General features: G+C 53.0%; 1 protein-coding gene across 1 annotated transcript in view; it reads left to right on the top strand.

The window, feature by feature from the left end:
- The window catches only part of HOMER2 (homer scaffold protein 2), a 70,917-nt gene extending 64,726 nt beyond the window's left edge, over positions 1-6,191 (top strand). The window contains exons 6-10 of the mRNA XM_058665525.1: positions 2,197-2,353; positions 3,834-3,944; positions 4,344-4,424; positions 5,223-5,416; positions 5,464-6,191. Coding sequence (XP_058521508.1) covers positions 2,197-2,353; positions 3,834-3,944; positions 4,344-4,424; positions 5,223-5,411 — 538 coding nt within the window. The 3' untranslated portion in view covers positions 5,412-5,416; positions 5,464-6,191. The remainder of the gene's footprint in view (positions 1-2,196; positions 2,354-3,833; positions 3,945-4,343; positions 4,425-5,222; positions 5,417-5,463) is intronic.
- Positions 6,192-16,067: the final 9,876 nt, after the last annotated feature.

The following is a 16,067-nucleotide window of genomic DNA, read 5'->3' as shown; positions in this document are numbered from 1 at the left end:
AACCGCTGGCTGTTTATGTGGCCATAGGTGGCCATAGGTCTATGGGTGAGGAAGAGAGCAGAGAAGGTAGTAGTGCTGCCTGAGGTCCCACAGAACCAATGAGACAGTGCTGGAGTCCAACTCAGGCCGAGTTCGGAACTCGAGGAGGGTGCGTGGATGAGGCGTAGAGAAAATAGACGGACCACTATGAGCTCATGATCATAATGGACAGTACACGAAAGCTGTCCGCTTTATTTATACAGAAGCAGTCGAACTCTGGCTCAGACTTTCTACATCATGATCAAGTAGGTGTCTCCAAGGATAATTCTGCCGTTTGTTTCACCTTAAAGCAGGATGTTATCCATCCTGACCCTGTGGTCAGGAAGTTCTCAATAGATGGTGCATATCAATCAGTAGCACATTCCTACTACAATCCTCATTCTACAACTTGATCTTGAATCAGTTAAGGGAGGAAATACATCACAGAAGGAAGGGCCTAAAAATCAAAGAAAGAGGGAAAGAATAGATTCCCACTACACCTGGGGACATAGCATGGTCAATGGGAGCAGAGAGAGCAATAATAAAAGGCCCTTTGGCTAAAACAATATCAGCAACATCAACTTCCTAGCTCATATTGGTAGTAAACATTAACTCTGCAGAGGCAGACAATGCCTACATAGATTACAGACTTCTCAGTGGGATTGTCCAGTGTCCATGCAAAGGGAGGTGGAGCTGCATTCAGGTGGTTGTAGAGACATCTGCCGGGCCCTGCCATACAGTGGGAAATTCCTTGCGGCCCTGCCTGCAATGGAACAATACTCTTCATACCTTCCTGTCTTCCACACCCATCACATGGACCCCAGCAGGACAAGGACGTCAAGGAGGCTGAGGAGTGATGGCATGTGGAGCCATCCGTCCTGATGGACGGCGCCATCCTCAGTCCTCATGCGGGTAGAGGTGTCCCACAGGGCCTTGTTCCAACCCATGGGGCTGCAGCCAACTCCCTTAGGCTGTGGGGCTGCCTCTCAGCTGCCCCTTTGGGAGCTGCAAGCCCTCAGCCTGCAGAATAGCCTGGGCGATGGCCAGCTCTGGTCCAAGACCAAGGCACTAGCATGTGGTGCCCAGAGCCAGGGCCCAGCTGTCTTCTGTCTGCCAGGCTGTCAAGGAGGACAGAGGACATGGCAGGGACAGGTCCCTTCCCGTGCGTGGGCAGGCAGCTGTGAGGACTACTGCTGGCTCTTTGAAGTCCCAAAGAGCCACTGAGATGAGAAGATCCCACCCCAAAGAAGAAACACCTTCTAGTCCGACTTCCCTGAATCAGCTTAAGTTCCCAGCGATCAACTCTAATGCCTCTAATAGCATTTGGCTGTTTCTTCACCTGTCAACATTTGAAATTGGATAGCTTGTTTTATTTTTTAAATTTTTTTTGCCAGTCACATCTTTGTAGCTGTAGCTGGGGGTTGGGGGTGGGACACATGAACGATAACACGGATGATTCAGACCCGGTCCTGTCACCATTAGTTAGAAAGCACACAAGCCCACAGGGAGCAGCTGCCTCTTGACCAGGCAGAAGCCCCTGGGGTTTGTCACGTGCGGCTCTGCCCCGTAACCTTGGGTCACATTTGGTGCCACACATATGGGGGATGCTTGGCAAAGCTGATGGAAAATGAAGTTTAAAAAAACAGCTTACTTTTGGTACACACAAACACACACACACACAAATATTGCTATCCAAAGCATGGAGTCTTGCGAGCACTGTTTTCTGCCAAATTCCCAAAGCTTCCACATCTGTGGGCTCCCAGCAAGGAAATGAAGGATGTATGAGAGGGAGCCCGTGGGCAGCTGGTTTCCAGTTCTCCCTAGCTGAGCTTGGAGAGCCAAAGGCAGAAGCCAGGGCCTTGGGGGCGATGACATCACCTGGGAACCCCAGCTCTGCCCCTGGGTTTTGACCCCCAACTCATGGAAGGGCAATGGAAGGTACAAGTTAACATGTTCCGTGAGCCCTGTGAATGGTGCCTGAGGGGTGGTCTCCCAGCCCTAGAGAGCTGTCCATCACGTCCACGGGTGCTCAGGCCACGGTGCCCCCAGCCCACTGAAGACCCCAGAAGCAGTGCTGAAGCCCTAGTCCATGTCAGTGGGATGCAGGTGGCTCCCCTGGGGCCGGCTGAGGGTGGTCCCCAGCTGCCATCCTGGCCCCTGCCTGCCCCCTGTGCACAGCGCTGCGAATGTGAAGAAATGGGAGATGGAGCTGCAGACCCTGCGAGAGAGCAATGCGCGGCTCAGCACGGCGCTGCAGGAGTCGGCGGCCAGCGTGGAGCAGTGGAAGCGACAGTTCTCCATCTGCCGTGACGAGAATGACCGGCTGCGCTGCAAGGTGGGCCACAGGCATGGCAGGTGGTGGAGGGGATGGCATACAGTGGATGGAACAGCAACAGCAGAGGGAACAGCAGGCGGTAAAGGGAACAGCAGTGCGGGAATATCAGCCGGCAGGGAGTGGGGGGAACATAGCAGTGGGGGGGAGCAGCAGTGGGGGCACAGCAGCTGTCAAGGGAGGGCCCCAAAACCAGCCTTGTCCTGAGGCCACCCTCATCCTTTGTGTCCCTTCCCTGTCACTTTGGGGAGAAGATAGCAGTGTGTCTGTAGTAGCATGTATGTGCCACAGATAAGGAAAGTTGCAAATGTGTGTTCAGAAGCCGCTTGGGGGCTGAAGCTGAAACTGCTCGTCCTGCCGGGGCCTCAGAAGCTGTTCAGTGGCCTCAGGGTGGGGGTGGGAGGAAGCAATACTGTCATGATGAGTGACGCCCCCATCTCCTGAGTTCTATTGGCCTCCACCTGCTGGGCACACCCACTACAGCCACCCGCTCCTGGCTGTCTTCCTCCGTGCCCTTGGCAGACAGCACAGCCTCATGTCCTTGTCCCCATGTCCAGGCCAAAAATGAAGACAGTCGGGTCCTCAGCCCACTGCTGGGTTCGCTGCTTCCTATCCCTGGGCTGCCCAAGGAGTGTCCGGGGGTGAATGTGAGAACTAGAGGCTATGCAGGGCAGGGGCACACCCCCACATTGGCTCCCTTGGAGGAGTGTAGGCTTCTGGGGGCAGGGCCAGGGATATTGTGGGGGAAACATGATCTCAGGATTGCAGGTGGCAGCCAGCGAGGGCACAGCCGGAGCCCAAATGTTGAGCTTGTCACAGCTGCCTCTGGACCTACCCAGCACCCTTCGCACCAAGGGGTGTTTCTGTTTCCTTGGGGTCCCACTCCTGCCATGCACTCTGCACACACCTGCTCCCTGAGAAAGGCTTGCAATAGCGATGGTGACACTGGATGGGGGGGTGGGCCCATGCTCCAACGTTCCCCATGGGAATCCCTTTTGAGGGTCTGCCCAGTTTGGAGGGAGGTGCAATCCAGGGCTGAGATTTCAGCCTGGAAGAAGAGGCCCTCAGCCCTGTGCGCATCAGCTGGGGAAGGTCCCCTGTCCTAGGCGACCTCTGAAATGTCATCCTGTGCCATCTGGAGGTCACTGTCCCGCTGAGCTACCCAGTTGTGATGTGAGCTCTAGAGATGAGAAAGAATAATTCAAGCCATGGTAAAATGCTAAAAGAATTGGATCAAGGCAGGGGACACTCGGCCCTACAGCTGGGGCAGTGCCTGCAGAGCAAACCTGAGGTCACCCCGGGGTGTGGGCAGCCCAGGGAGGAGCCATGTGGAGTGTGCTGCTACTCATAGCAAAGGGCAGGGTGTGAGCATACGCGGGCATGGCCTGCCAAGAGGGCCCAGCCGCAGTCCTGGGGGGGTTTTTGGTGGCTGGCAAGCTGCCATGGGGCCGGGACCAGCTCTGACATGAGGTGCCGGTTGCAGCTGGAAGAGCTGGAAGAACAGTGCGGTGAGATCAACAGGGAACGGGAGAAGAATAGCCAGCTGAAGAGCAGGATTGAGGCGCTCGAGACGGAGCTCCGGGACAAGGAGACGGTAAGTCACACAGCTCCCAGCCTGGGCTCTGGGCTCCCCCGACCCCTCATGGCACAGGCCAGAGCCTGTACCACATACCGGGTCCAAGCCCCCAAACCAAGGCCACCTTGTATTGATGGCAGGTGGGGACTTCAAAAAGTTCATGGGAAGTGGAATTCAAAGTTTCCTCAGAACACCTGCTTTACCCAGTGGCTTTCCCAGCTGCCCATGGCAGGGCAGGTACCACACCTGGCTCTTGAGGTCCGTCATGGCCAAGGTGCAGTTAGCACGTCACCACCATCGTTTAAGCAATCAGGATGTATCCCCAAAGCTGCCTGGAACAGCATATGCCCGAGGTGGTTTGCGGCCAGGAGACTTTGTCTGACTTGGTTTGATACCTGCTCCCCGCATCTCCCACAGGAGCTGCAAGACCTCCGAAAGCAAAGTGAAATCATCCCGCAGCTCATGTCGGAGTGTGACTATGTCTCCGAGAAGTTAGAGGTGAGCCAGCGCCACCTGTCCTGGCTCCCATGGGCAGGCGGTCACAGTCACGCTTACAGTTGTGAACTGTTCCTGAAAAGCTGGGGGCAGCTGTGTGTCGGGTGCTGTGGCTCCTCCTTGGCTCTGTCCCCCAGAGCCGGCCTGGCTGCGTTTGTCTTGTCCTTTGCATAGATACAGGGCAGGCCACCAACATATCCGCAGAACCACAGCAGGCTGGGGAAGGGCTGGGAGCGAGGCCACCTGAGCCACTCCTTAGCAGGTGCCCTTGGGCACAGCTGGCCTTGGGCAGGCCTCCCTCTCTGTCCCATTCATTGACCAGGGTTTTGGGGTTCTCCTTGAACCCAGAGGAGTGTTTTATTCAGTCCCCTGGGCACAGGAAATAGTTCCTATGCCCATATCCCAAACAGTCATTATTGGTGCCATGCACCATAATGCACAGGGCCTGTGGCTCAGATGGACTCATGGCCATCCTGTCTTGAGGACTGGACATTCAGTTTCCTCTGGCTGGGGAAGGGGTGGCCAGCCCCCAAGAATGGCTCCGTATCAGCCACTGTATGGCAGGGTGCAGGGACTGGCTGGCCCAGAGGCCCTGCCCACACAGCTCCCTGTGACTCTCTCAGAGTGGAATGCAAGGTCACTCCCGCTGACCACATGTGGACATCCTGTGCTGGGTGTCAGATCCCTCTAGGTGTCATGGCCTGCATCAGTGCTTGGCTTTTGGGCCTCCCTGGCCCCTCTGAAACACCAGTGTTTCTAGACTCTTCTGTCCTGTGCTCTTGCCCACACACACCCCAACAGGCAGCCGAGAGAGACAATCAGAACCTGGAAGACAAGGTGCGATCCCTCAAGACAGACATCGAAGAGAGCAAATACCGACAGCGCCACCTGAAGGTGGAGCTAAAGAGTTTCCTGGAGGTGCTGGACGGCAAGATCGATGACCTGCATGACTTCCGTCGAGGCCTGTCCAAACTGGGCACAGACAACTAGGGCTGCGCCGGCCCGTGTGTCCCCAGCACGCATGTGCCAGCCAGGAGGGCTGGGCCATGCCCCCAGGTGTGTGGCTCTGTGCACCAGGCGCTAGGGGCTGCGTGTTGCACGCCGGCCGTGCTGTCCACTCCCTCCTCTGCAGACTAGAAATCTCCTCTCGCTTCTCTGGCCTTGTGAGGTTGTGGACTGCTGGAAGATTCTGACTCAGGAACCAGAACTAGGTCTACCTTACATGTTCACGCAGTCAGGGCAGGGCGTTTCTCTTTCCCTAAGGGCTGTCGCAACTGTACGAACCAAACCCCATGTTCCCTAATCCCTGCCGCCGCGATGGCCCCGGCACCAGGCCCATTGGCGTTGCTTTTCTTGAATAGCGTTCAGAGAGAGTAGAGTTGTCCCCCAGGAGCCCCCAGGGCCTGGAGAAGACAACTTTGTCGCAGACAGGACCAGAGCAAGAATGCAGGGTTCTGGCAGGTGCGTATTTGGGCATGGGAGTCGCCTGCGTCCCCTCTCCCCCAACCCTCAACCCCCCTTCCTGCCCTCCCCACCCAGTTTGGAGGATTGCAATGATCGGTGTTCTTTCTGTTGGTTTTACTTCTGAGCGGTTGCTTGTGCTGTGTGGCCAGCACACAGTGAGGCCCCTGGCCTCGAGCCTGGCCCACCGTAGGTGCTTAATAAATATTTGTTCGATGAAACAGATAAGCAGAATTTAGTGTTTTCATCCAACCCCACCAGCAGAGGCCAAGTCGCTGCAGGGCAGGCCACTGGCTGAATAGTTATCCATGGAGCAGTACCAAGGCTGACGAGGGGTAGGGATGGGTTGGGAGCGCTTGGGCAGGGGAGGGGCATGGTAGAAGCAGCAAGAGGCTGATGTGAGGTCCCTGCCCAGAACCCACTTTTTCTGTGCCCTCCAGCCATGGGGGCCTGCAGTCTGGGCTGCCTGGGGCTTGGTATCTATAGTGGCATCCTGGGATGGATCTAGACCAGAGAAGGGAGTCGCACAGGTGTCCCAAGAAGATGGGCTCAACTGTGAGCCTTGGCCTCAGCCATAGGCCTAGGGCGGCCCATGTTTTTCCTCTGTTTCTGTTGAGCCTCCAGCCCCTGATTCCTTACAGAGCTGCTCTATGGGCCCGGTGGGCATCCTGCCCCAAGAGGGGGACTTGGACACTTCCAGATGTCTGGAGTCTGATGATGAATTTCTGGATGCTTTGGGTATAGGGTCACTTGTCCCATGATGCTCAGACCCACCAGGGATGCAGGTGCAGATCAGAGCTGGACCAGGATTGGGGAGGGGAGGTGTGGTTAGAGGGTACCCAGCCCACCAGCCACGTGTAACCAGTCACTGCCAAGGCACCCACAGGCGAGGGAGGGGGCTGGACATGTGGTGAATCTGCAGCCAGCTAATCTTTAAGTCAGTCATATTCTGTGATCCACAAGTGATGGCACAAAAATCCAAAGATAGTTTCCCCAAGGGTTGGAAGACACAAGGCAGGCCCCAAGGTGAACGCCACCCTCTCTCCCTTCCACTAGCTGAGACTTTGCCTGAGCAAGAAGGTCCTGACCCTGATGGGGAAGGAAGGGACAGGCACTTTGGGGGACCCTTGTAGGCTGTGTGGGGAGCTTCTGCTCAAAGAAAAACAAGAGGGGGTCGGTCTTCCTGTTGACCCTGGTTAGGGTTGCTGACTGGCTCCTGGTTAATAGGGCTGTCCAAGAGCTGCATGAGGCTGTTGCTGGCAGAGAGCTGGGCTGAGTCAGCTCTGGGGCCCAGCGGCAGGGGGAGGGCTAGCCAGTCGGGCCTGGGACTGCCCAGCAGCCAGGGGTCCTGGGATGCTGGCCCGCTGGAGCTTGCTTAAGTGGCAGGGTCAGAGGAGAGTGACTGTGTTCCCAAACTGTGACCCTTACAGCATGCCGGGAGAGGCCTCCAAAGGCCTGCACGTGGCCACGGCCTGGGACCCCAGCCCACCCAGCCACTGAAGGGTGGTGGGTTGGGGAACTTGGGTTCCACATCTCCTTCCAGTTCACCAAAGGGAGCGGTGAGCAGTAAGGGTTCCTGGAAGGGCAGGGAAGGGCAGGGAAGGGAAGGGAAGGGAATCTAGGGGTCCCCATGGGGAAGCACAACTTGATGGAAACCCTGCACGTCCGGTTCCTTGTGCCAGTCTCAAAAGCTCTCAGAACCACCTCATGGACTTCCTCTTACAAAGCGTAATGGCCTAACAGCAGTGATGGCCCACGCAGCTGATCCTGCATCCCGGCTTTCCCTTGAGCTGGCCTAGTGGCCCTCAGGCCTGCTGCTATGCCAGGAACCTGTGCCCGGGGCCAGCCGGATGCCAGCCTGTCCAGGTGACCGCCGCCGCCACACGGTGCAGCCAGGGCACAGTGAGCTGAGTCAGCAGTAGCAGTTGAAGTCTCCCCATCTTCTTGTTTATTTTGGGGAACTTCTTAGAGATTATTTCTTAGAAAGACACGAGCAGAGTTCCCATCCGCTGGCTCACTCGTCAGACACCCAGAAAGGCTGGGTTCGCTGCGCCAGATCCCCAGCGCCAGGAGCTAGCAACTCAGTCTGGGTCTCCCCTGTGGGTGCCAGCTTTTGAGCCGTCACTGTGACCTGCTCCCTGCATCTGCATTCATGGGAAGCTGGAGTCAGGAACCAGAACAGGAACTCCACTCAGGCACCCCGACACAGGGACACAGGTGTCCTGGCAGGCATCTTGTCCCCTAGGCCATGCCAACACCTGCTCCTGTTTCATAGCTGTGACGTCTGTACATTGATGAGTTTCTGATTGCATCGTGGAGCCCAAGTACAACTTGGAGCCCTTTAAAGTGCCCAGGCCCAGCTGAATAGCGTTTCAAAACCCGGGTGTGACCCTTGGCCTCATCCTTACACGTCATTACTTTAGATCTGGATTGTGAGCGAGTCAGGCCCAGGTCACAGGGTGGGGGCAGTGCCATTGCCAAGGTCACCTGGCCATGACCGACGGTGTGAACCCAGGTCCTGCGTCTTTCTGAACCGTCTCATCACACTGTTCTCTCTTGAGTGACCTTTGGGTGCCAAAAGAAGACAAGTTCCCAGGGTCCCAATTAGAGCGCAGTGCCCATTGTGGTTTCAGTGGAGTCCATGCAGGTCCACCTAGGGCACGCTGCACTTCCATCTGGTTGCTTAGAAACAGACATGAGGTACCGTTTCTGAGTGATTTGGATCAGTGGAGGATCTGCCCCAGGGACTGCTGGAAGTAACAATGTCCACGTCCCGGGAGCCCCTGTGGAATGGGCCTGCGGTGCGGGATTGGTTGACAACTGGAGCGGTAGCCTTAGCAACTGGGGATGGGGCGTCCTGCACACTGCTTGCTTGTGGCTTGGGGCCTGACAAATGACCAGAAAGATGTCCCCAGGAGCCAGTGAGTCCCCAGCCTGCAGGGGACCCCCGACGACTAAAGCCACATGTATAGCTCTGGCCTGGCATAGTTCCTGTGCTGCTCAGAAGCCCAGCCATCTGCCAGGGACCTTATGGTAGGATCCCACGTGTGGCCAGGGGCACCCCAACCTAGGGAGAAGGCACATGATGTGACTTAGCCTGGACCCCGCCCTGCTGATGCTCGGAAGCAGATTCCTGGTGCCATTTGTTCTTTGAGAGGTCGTAGTAGTTTGTTCCTCATGAGACACTTGGATGGCAGTTGGAAGCTTGCACAGCAGTGCCCAAATGTGTTGGTAAATGATGCTTGTGGGTGTTGCTGATGTCTTCCGCTTCCTCTCTCTGAGCCTGGGTTAGGCGAGCAGGTGACTATAGATTCTAAGCTTGAGGAAGTGTTGCAGTGACACAGGAGTGAGTGTGTACATGCATGCCACCGCAGAGGAGGGAGCAGCCAGCCTGAGCAGGAGATGGACCAGGCCAATTTCTCAGTTAAAAAAACAGGCACCCCTAAGAGGAGTCTGTCTTTGCCAGTTCCTGGGATCCATTTGTAGGACTCTCTAAGGGGGGTTGTTCGGCGTCATGCAGAGCCTGGCCACAGAGCAGGCTCCTGAGCTACAGGGACCCTGGGTGTGCCCCTGGTGGGAACCTCGAGTCCAGCTGTGGAGACGTCAGCGGGACGGGGGCCTGGTGTTGAGTTCTGCATCCCTGTAGCAGCAAGCTGGGATGCCAGGTCAGCTGTGGTGGCGGTGTCTTCTGCCACAGACAAGCTATCTCTTGCATCCAGCAGAGGAGTCAAACGATAAGGCTCTCCCCCAGAGTACTGGCTTTTTTTTTCTTTAATGCTTTTTTAGTACATAAATAACAGATATCTTTTGTTCAGGAAGGAACTGCAAATCAGTGAACAGAAGTATCACTTGCTGTGATGCCCTCTGATGATAACTGTTCAACGTCACTAGATATCAGATTTTTTTTTCTGTGCACCTGTGTTTGTTACTTTTTCCATGAAATGTATCTGGTTTTCCCACATTATTTTTCTTTTAGCCCAGATCCTGAGTGTATCCCCCATCAGCGAATAGGGGCTGGCCCCCTGCCTGCCTATCCTCTTCCACTTTAACTGTCTGGTGTGGAGGGAGAGATAGTTTTCTTCTCCTCGCTGTGAACACCTTGACATATCACCTGAAACAGGACATGCTGACTCAAACGTGGGTGCCTCCGTGTCCTTCCTGGAGCTCAGCAGGCTCCACTGTCCGGCTCCCCCATATGAGCAGAAGTGACGCAGGGAGTTCCAGACTGGGACCCTGCCATGCCCCTGGGCAGTCAGCATTCCTGCGTCTATACGATGCCCCAGGCCAGGAGCTGCTGGTAATAATCCCAGCAAAGAATGAGACTTCACTGGCCCAGTCAGCCCTAACCCACCCACCAGGGAGGGTATGCGCGTTTTGGGGACTTTGAACATCAGTTACCTTGAACTGAGAAGATGCTCCTGGGTTCTAATCCCACCACAACTGTGGGAGAAGCTTGCACTCCTGTTTAACCCTGCTGTTACCCTGGGGGCAGGAAGCTAAATATATATTTGTTAAAAATGTGGCCCTCACAAACCAGTTATTGAGTTATAGATTTTTGGTAGCTTCTTCATTCATCTCCCAGGCAGTATTTTTAGAAAGTGATTTCAGTCATCTCATTGATTTCCAAGAGGTTTCTCTTGTTTTGTTTTCCAATGAAGAGTATAACAGTTTAATAGATATGATCCTACCTAATTAATAGAATCAGAGGTTAATCAGAGCCTGCGCGGTCACCTCTGTCTTCCTTTGTGGCAGAAGCTCACTTTGCTGACATGCTCCTGAGAAGGTCTTTCCCACGGTAATTCCAAGGTTGTATCCACGTGAGCCAGTGGTTTATTCACGTCCATTCTCCTTTCTTCTGAAATAGTGCAGTCTCTGGCCTCTTTGGAATTTGCTTCCTGAGTTGTTCCAACACTGTTGGAATCCCATCTCCCCGCTGTGCCCAGTGCTGCCGGGAGCCGGGACAAGCACTTTGCCTACGTGTTCACGCACGTTGCAAGTGGCCCGCTCTGCCTGCACCTTCTATCACTGGTTTGTCCCAGCTTTGGACAACATGTCCATTTCCTCACATTTCTTACAGGGATGTTCAGGAGACTGGAAAGTCACAGAAGACGTATATACTGTGCTATAGAGTCAACATCTTTGCAGCATTTAACCTTTCAGTCTGTCTATAGCATTTTTTATCCCTACGTGTTTTTGTTGTTCCTAGCACAGGGTCATTTTTGTGCTTGGGGTTATTGTAATCAGATCTTTTGGTCCTTACCTTTTCCAGGAGCTTGTTCTTGGCATGTGGGTTCACCAACCCATGGAAGTCACATACAAGGCTTCCTGAGGTCAACCATTGGAGTAGGTAGATTTCAACTTTATGTAGAGAAAGAACGCGCGTGTGCACACACACGATTAAAACCCTTCTGCCTTGAGATGAATCAGCTGACAGTCAGTGCGGATCCCTGGCACATCTCCAGGAAGTGTGTCCTGTAGTTCAGGCTACGCAGTGCCAGCCCTGCTTCTAGTCCTCCCACTTAGGACCTGGCAGGGGACAGAGGGCACCTCTCAGTGTCAGTACACCTCAATCTACCTCATCCTTATGTCTGCCCCAAGAGAGTAGGATGTGCTGTGGACTGCTCTGTGTAACCTGGCAGGGGTCGCTTCTCCTGGAACCAGCCACTTCCGGGCTTCTGCTCACATGTCCTTGTTTGTTTCTTTTTGCCTTCTCCAGGTAGGTCGTAGTTGCAGGTCATAGTGTCATCTTAGATGCTTGATCAGCGCACAAATGATGCTTCCCAACTGATACATGGCCGTGCCGTATAGCCCGTTCTGCTTTAGATACTTTTTTTTTTTAAGTTAGACTGTCTGTAGTGTTTTCCCAAAAGCATAGATTTTGACTCTTGCTATAAGCTCTTCTTATTCAAGTTCCGTCTTTCTATTTCTAGCCCATGGAATGGTCAAGCAGGAAGGGATGTTGGGAGTCTGTTGAATGGCTTTCTCTGTACCTGTTGGGGTCATGATGGTTCTTGTCTCTTGTGACATCTGATGATGCGCATGGGAAGCCCTGATGTAGCCATGGAGCAGTGTTCTCCCAAAGCACGCCTCTGTCGTGTTCACAGAGGCTCTAGATGATGGGTCGATTTGTGGTGGGTTTTTATTTTCTGCTTCTTATCTGTTTTTCTGATATTTCTTACAAAGATTGTGAGCTGCTTGTTCAATAAAAATGAGAGCTTTAAAATGGATAAATTATGCTAGATTTGATTCCTTTTTCTTGGGGGATTTTTAGCTAGTTGTATGATTCCTTTTACTGTTACTTTTTGTTATCTTCTTTTACAAAGATTAAAAAAGAAATTGGGAAGCTCTTCATCTTTTTCTATGCCCTGGAACAGTTTAAATAGTAATGAGAATTTTTTGCTCTTTGAAGTTTTGATATCATGTATGAAACTGTCCAAATCTAGTGCCTTTTTAGGAAGTAATTCTTTGATAATTTTTTTCAATTTTTTCCATGCTTATTAGCAATCTCTTCTAAATTTCTTCTTAGTCTATAAGTTTTTGACAGGTTAACTTTTCTAAACATAGTCTATTCAGATTTTCAAGAATGTTTGCATGCAGTTATATTATTCTTTTCTTGTTTATAATGTAGTATTCTATGCTTTTTTTTTTTTAATTCTGAGATTTTCCAGGATTAGCTTTACGTTATTGGTCTTTTCAAAGAACCGGTTCTGGGATGTCTCTCTTAACAAAACATCTTAGCACTTTATGAGGATTTTTTATGAATTTCTTTTATTATTGTCACACTCCTCAAGCTGAATGTCATTTTAACTTTTTCTTGTTTTAATGAAAGACACAGTTCCTGCAATGTAATGTTGTGGTTCATCCTCTGCATACATCTTGCCGTATCTTTTACATTTTTATATCTGCTGTTCTAAATTATAAACAATTTATCATTTCAGAATTAAATTTATTTTTTGACTGCAGTTATTTGAAACGTTCCTTTGCTTTCAGATAGTTTAGTATTTATTGTTTGTGATTGTTTTTAACATTTGTTATAAAGTTCTGTGTTTATTGCCTTGTGGTCCGAGAGGGTATGACCTGGACAATCTGTGCATTTTAGAGTTACGTTGTCCCTAGATCTAATGCACTTTTAATTTTAATAATAAAGATTCCCCAGAAAATTATGAGGTCTCTATATTGGAGGAAAAAACAGTTGATTTGTATGTATTCTCTTGACTTCATTAAGTACATTATGAATCTTTTAACTTAATTCGTTAAAGACTAAGGTATGTTACTCCCATGACTGTTGTTTCTGTCCTTTCTCTTCTATTTCTGTTTTTGCTTTGTGTATTTTAGTATGATGTTATATGATCTTTTTATACATTAGGGGGGAAATTATTTTCCTTTAAAGATTTGTGTACTTTTGTGACTTTAACCTGATTTTGTCTGTTTATAACAGAGTTGTTTATGTATGTAGAAATAAATAGTTCAGTAAAATGTTTGTGTTTTTTTAAAAAGTATCTGTTTATCTGAAAAGCAGAGTTAGAGACAGAGAGAAAAAGAGAGATCTTTCATCTGTTGGTTCACTCCCCAAGTGGCTGTAATAAACAGGGTTGGCGTGGCCTGAAGCTGGGAGCATCTTCTGAGTCTCCCTTGTGGGTGCAAGGTGCCAAGCACTTGTACCATCCTCTACTGCGTTGCCAGGCACATTAGCAGGGAACTGGATCAGAGGTGGAGCAACCAGGACTCGAGCTGGAGCCCATATGGGATGCCAGCATGGCAGGTGGCAGCTTAACCCATCACAACACAGTGCCAGCCCCTTGAATCAGTTTTTAAATATTTGAGCAAAAAAACCTTTTGTGTCTTAGGATATTTGGGAGGTCCTGGACTCCCCCCTCCCAGACAGGATTTGGTCTGCTGGAGCCACTTCCTGCAGATACCCACGCCGCGGGGCTGCTGCTGGGTGCCCAGGGGTGCCTGCCCTCGGGCTGGGCACACTTCTCTCCCTGAGGCCCATGGCAAGCTTTTCCCAAGCCCCATGCTTCTGAGGAACTCAGAGAAGGTGTGCTTTTGTGCCCAGCTCCTGACCCAGAGGCCCTCCCTACCCATGGACCAAGCTGGCCCCTTGGCAAGGCCTGTGCCTGTTCAGTGCCAGCATTGTCCATGTGCCCAAGAAAGTATGATTCCCAGCTTGGTAGTGAAAGGGACATGACCTTCTCTGCTTGCCCTTCCTCCAAGTGAATGTCCACTGGGACCCACTGCTCCACCAGGCTCCTGCAGGACCTCCCCGCTTCTCTACAGGTGAGTGTCTGAAGGTGTGGGTGGGCTCACAGATCCACAGAAGGGTGGGGGCAGGGCCCCACTGTGTACCACCCCTGCACTTGAACGCTCCACCCAGGGAACTCCACGTGGCTAGCTGTTCCCAGTCCCAGCTGCTGGGGCCCTCTGGGCAGCCACCCTGACTGGGGTCAGCTGAGACTTCAGGCTGTGGGGGGAGGGAGAGTGACTTTAATTCAAGGGCACAGATGCTTGCAGCCTCGCAGGCTGCAGGTACCACACGTTCCTTCCCAGTGCACCGTGTTGCTGGACTGTTCCTCCTCCTTTCCCTTCCCAGGCTATTTTCCTTGAGCTTCCCTTCTCTGGCAGCAACTGCCCGAGTCCCACCTGGCACCCGGGGCTCCTGTTTTTGCGTGCATACCTGCTGCTCAAGGGTGTCTCAACCCCACGACACCCTGGATTCCTGGTTCCCAGAGCCACCCCTCACACATATGCACTCAAACTTCCTCTCCTTCCTTCAGTGCCTCCCCATCCCCGGTGGCGGCCCCACCTCACCTCCCAGGATCCTTCCTCCCAGGATCTCAGCCCTGCCCAGCACCCAAGGGTCTCCTCCTGAAGCATGATCCAGATCTGCTTCCCGTCTCAGAAGCTGGGAACTTGGTTCCCAATCTTGGTCTCCCAGGTAGGTGGCAGGGACCCACCTCCTGTAGTACATCACTGCTGGGCTCCCAGACGCCAATGCGTTAGCAAGAAGAGGAAACCTAACACCCACGTGGGATCCAGGGTCTTAACCACCATGGTTTCAACCAGTTCAGAGTTCTCACAGAACCGAGGCCTGAAGCCCCCTGCCGCATACCCCCATACCGCTACACGGATTTCCCTGATGTGTGGCCATCAGTCAAACCCCTCCTACTCCCCAGCTCAGATCTGGAGAAGGAACCGACAAACGAGTAAGTCTGGCTGGCTGGGTAACCCATGGTTCAGCCCTAGGTGGGGCCAGTTGTAGACTTGCTTGCCGAGAGCGAGTGATCTCACAGAACTGGGACGGGGAAGGAAGGCAGCACGACAGGTGTCCAGGATGGAGGGGCAGCGGTCACAGGGGAGCACAGGCTCAGGAGTGACCCAGAGAACAGCGGACTGTGGGGTTGACCCGAGAGGATGGGTGTGGCTTTGAGAGGAGGTGGTCCCAGGGCAGAGGAGGAACAGGTGGCCAGCAGCTTGGGATTGCTGGAGTAGAGCCTGTAGCATGAGAAGGGGCCAGCTGGGACAACACGGGGTCTCTGGGAGGGTTTTATCTTCCATGCCATGGGAGCAGCCCGTTTGTATGGGGACTGAAGGGCCGTGTGCAGCGGCATGGAGGGGTTTGAAACCTGACTGTGGAGTCGCCACTTGTCCCTTCCCCGATGCCACCGGGGTCTGAGTTGGCTGCAGACCAGGCTCAAGAGGGGCAAGGGAGGCAAGAGGGAGAGGCTTCCAGAAAGGAGGTAGAGTCTCAATACCTTGGAAACACAGTTGGCCCAGGAATATTTAGTGAAAGGTCTCCAGGATTTTCATGGCATGCCATCTTTGGCAGCCACTTTGGGAGCAAAGTGAGAATTACCCGAGTGAGCTCGCCAGCATCTCAAGATGTGGAAATTGCAATTCAAACAGAAGCCATCCCCAGTCTCAAACTACGCAGGGGAAGACCTGCCAGGTTCTGGTATTGCCGCTCTGGGAACACCACGCATGTTCTTTCCAGGGGCACAGGGAGAGGACAGCTGCCTGGGACTGACCTGTGTGACCTGCCCCTGCCCTGGTCTCCAGAGAACATCCCTGCGAGTGGCCAGCAGGGGGCACCACCCGGCAGGAGAGCAACCCCTGGGTGCAGGAAGACTAGGTCAGATAGGACTTCCTGTGAGTGAGGAGGGTGTGCCCAGGGGAGGCCCAGCA

Source organism: Ochotona princeps, chromosome 6, assembly GCF_030435755.1.
Source record: "Ochotona princeps isolate mOchPri1 chromosome 6, mOchPri1.hap1, whole genome shotgun sequence".
Taxonomy (NCBI): domain Eukaryota; kingdom Metazoa; phylum Chordata; class Mammalia; order Lagomorpha; family Ochotonidae; genus Ochotona; species Ochotona princeps.
The sequence above is the reverse complement of the archived record's forward strand: the minus strand, read 5'-3'. Positions and strand labels throughout refer to the sequence as shown.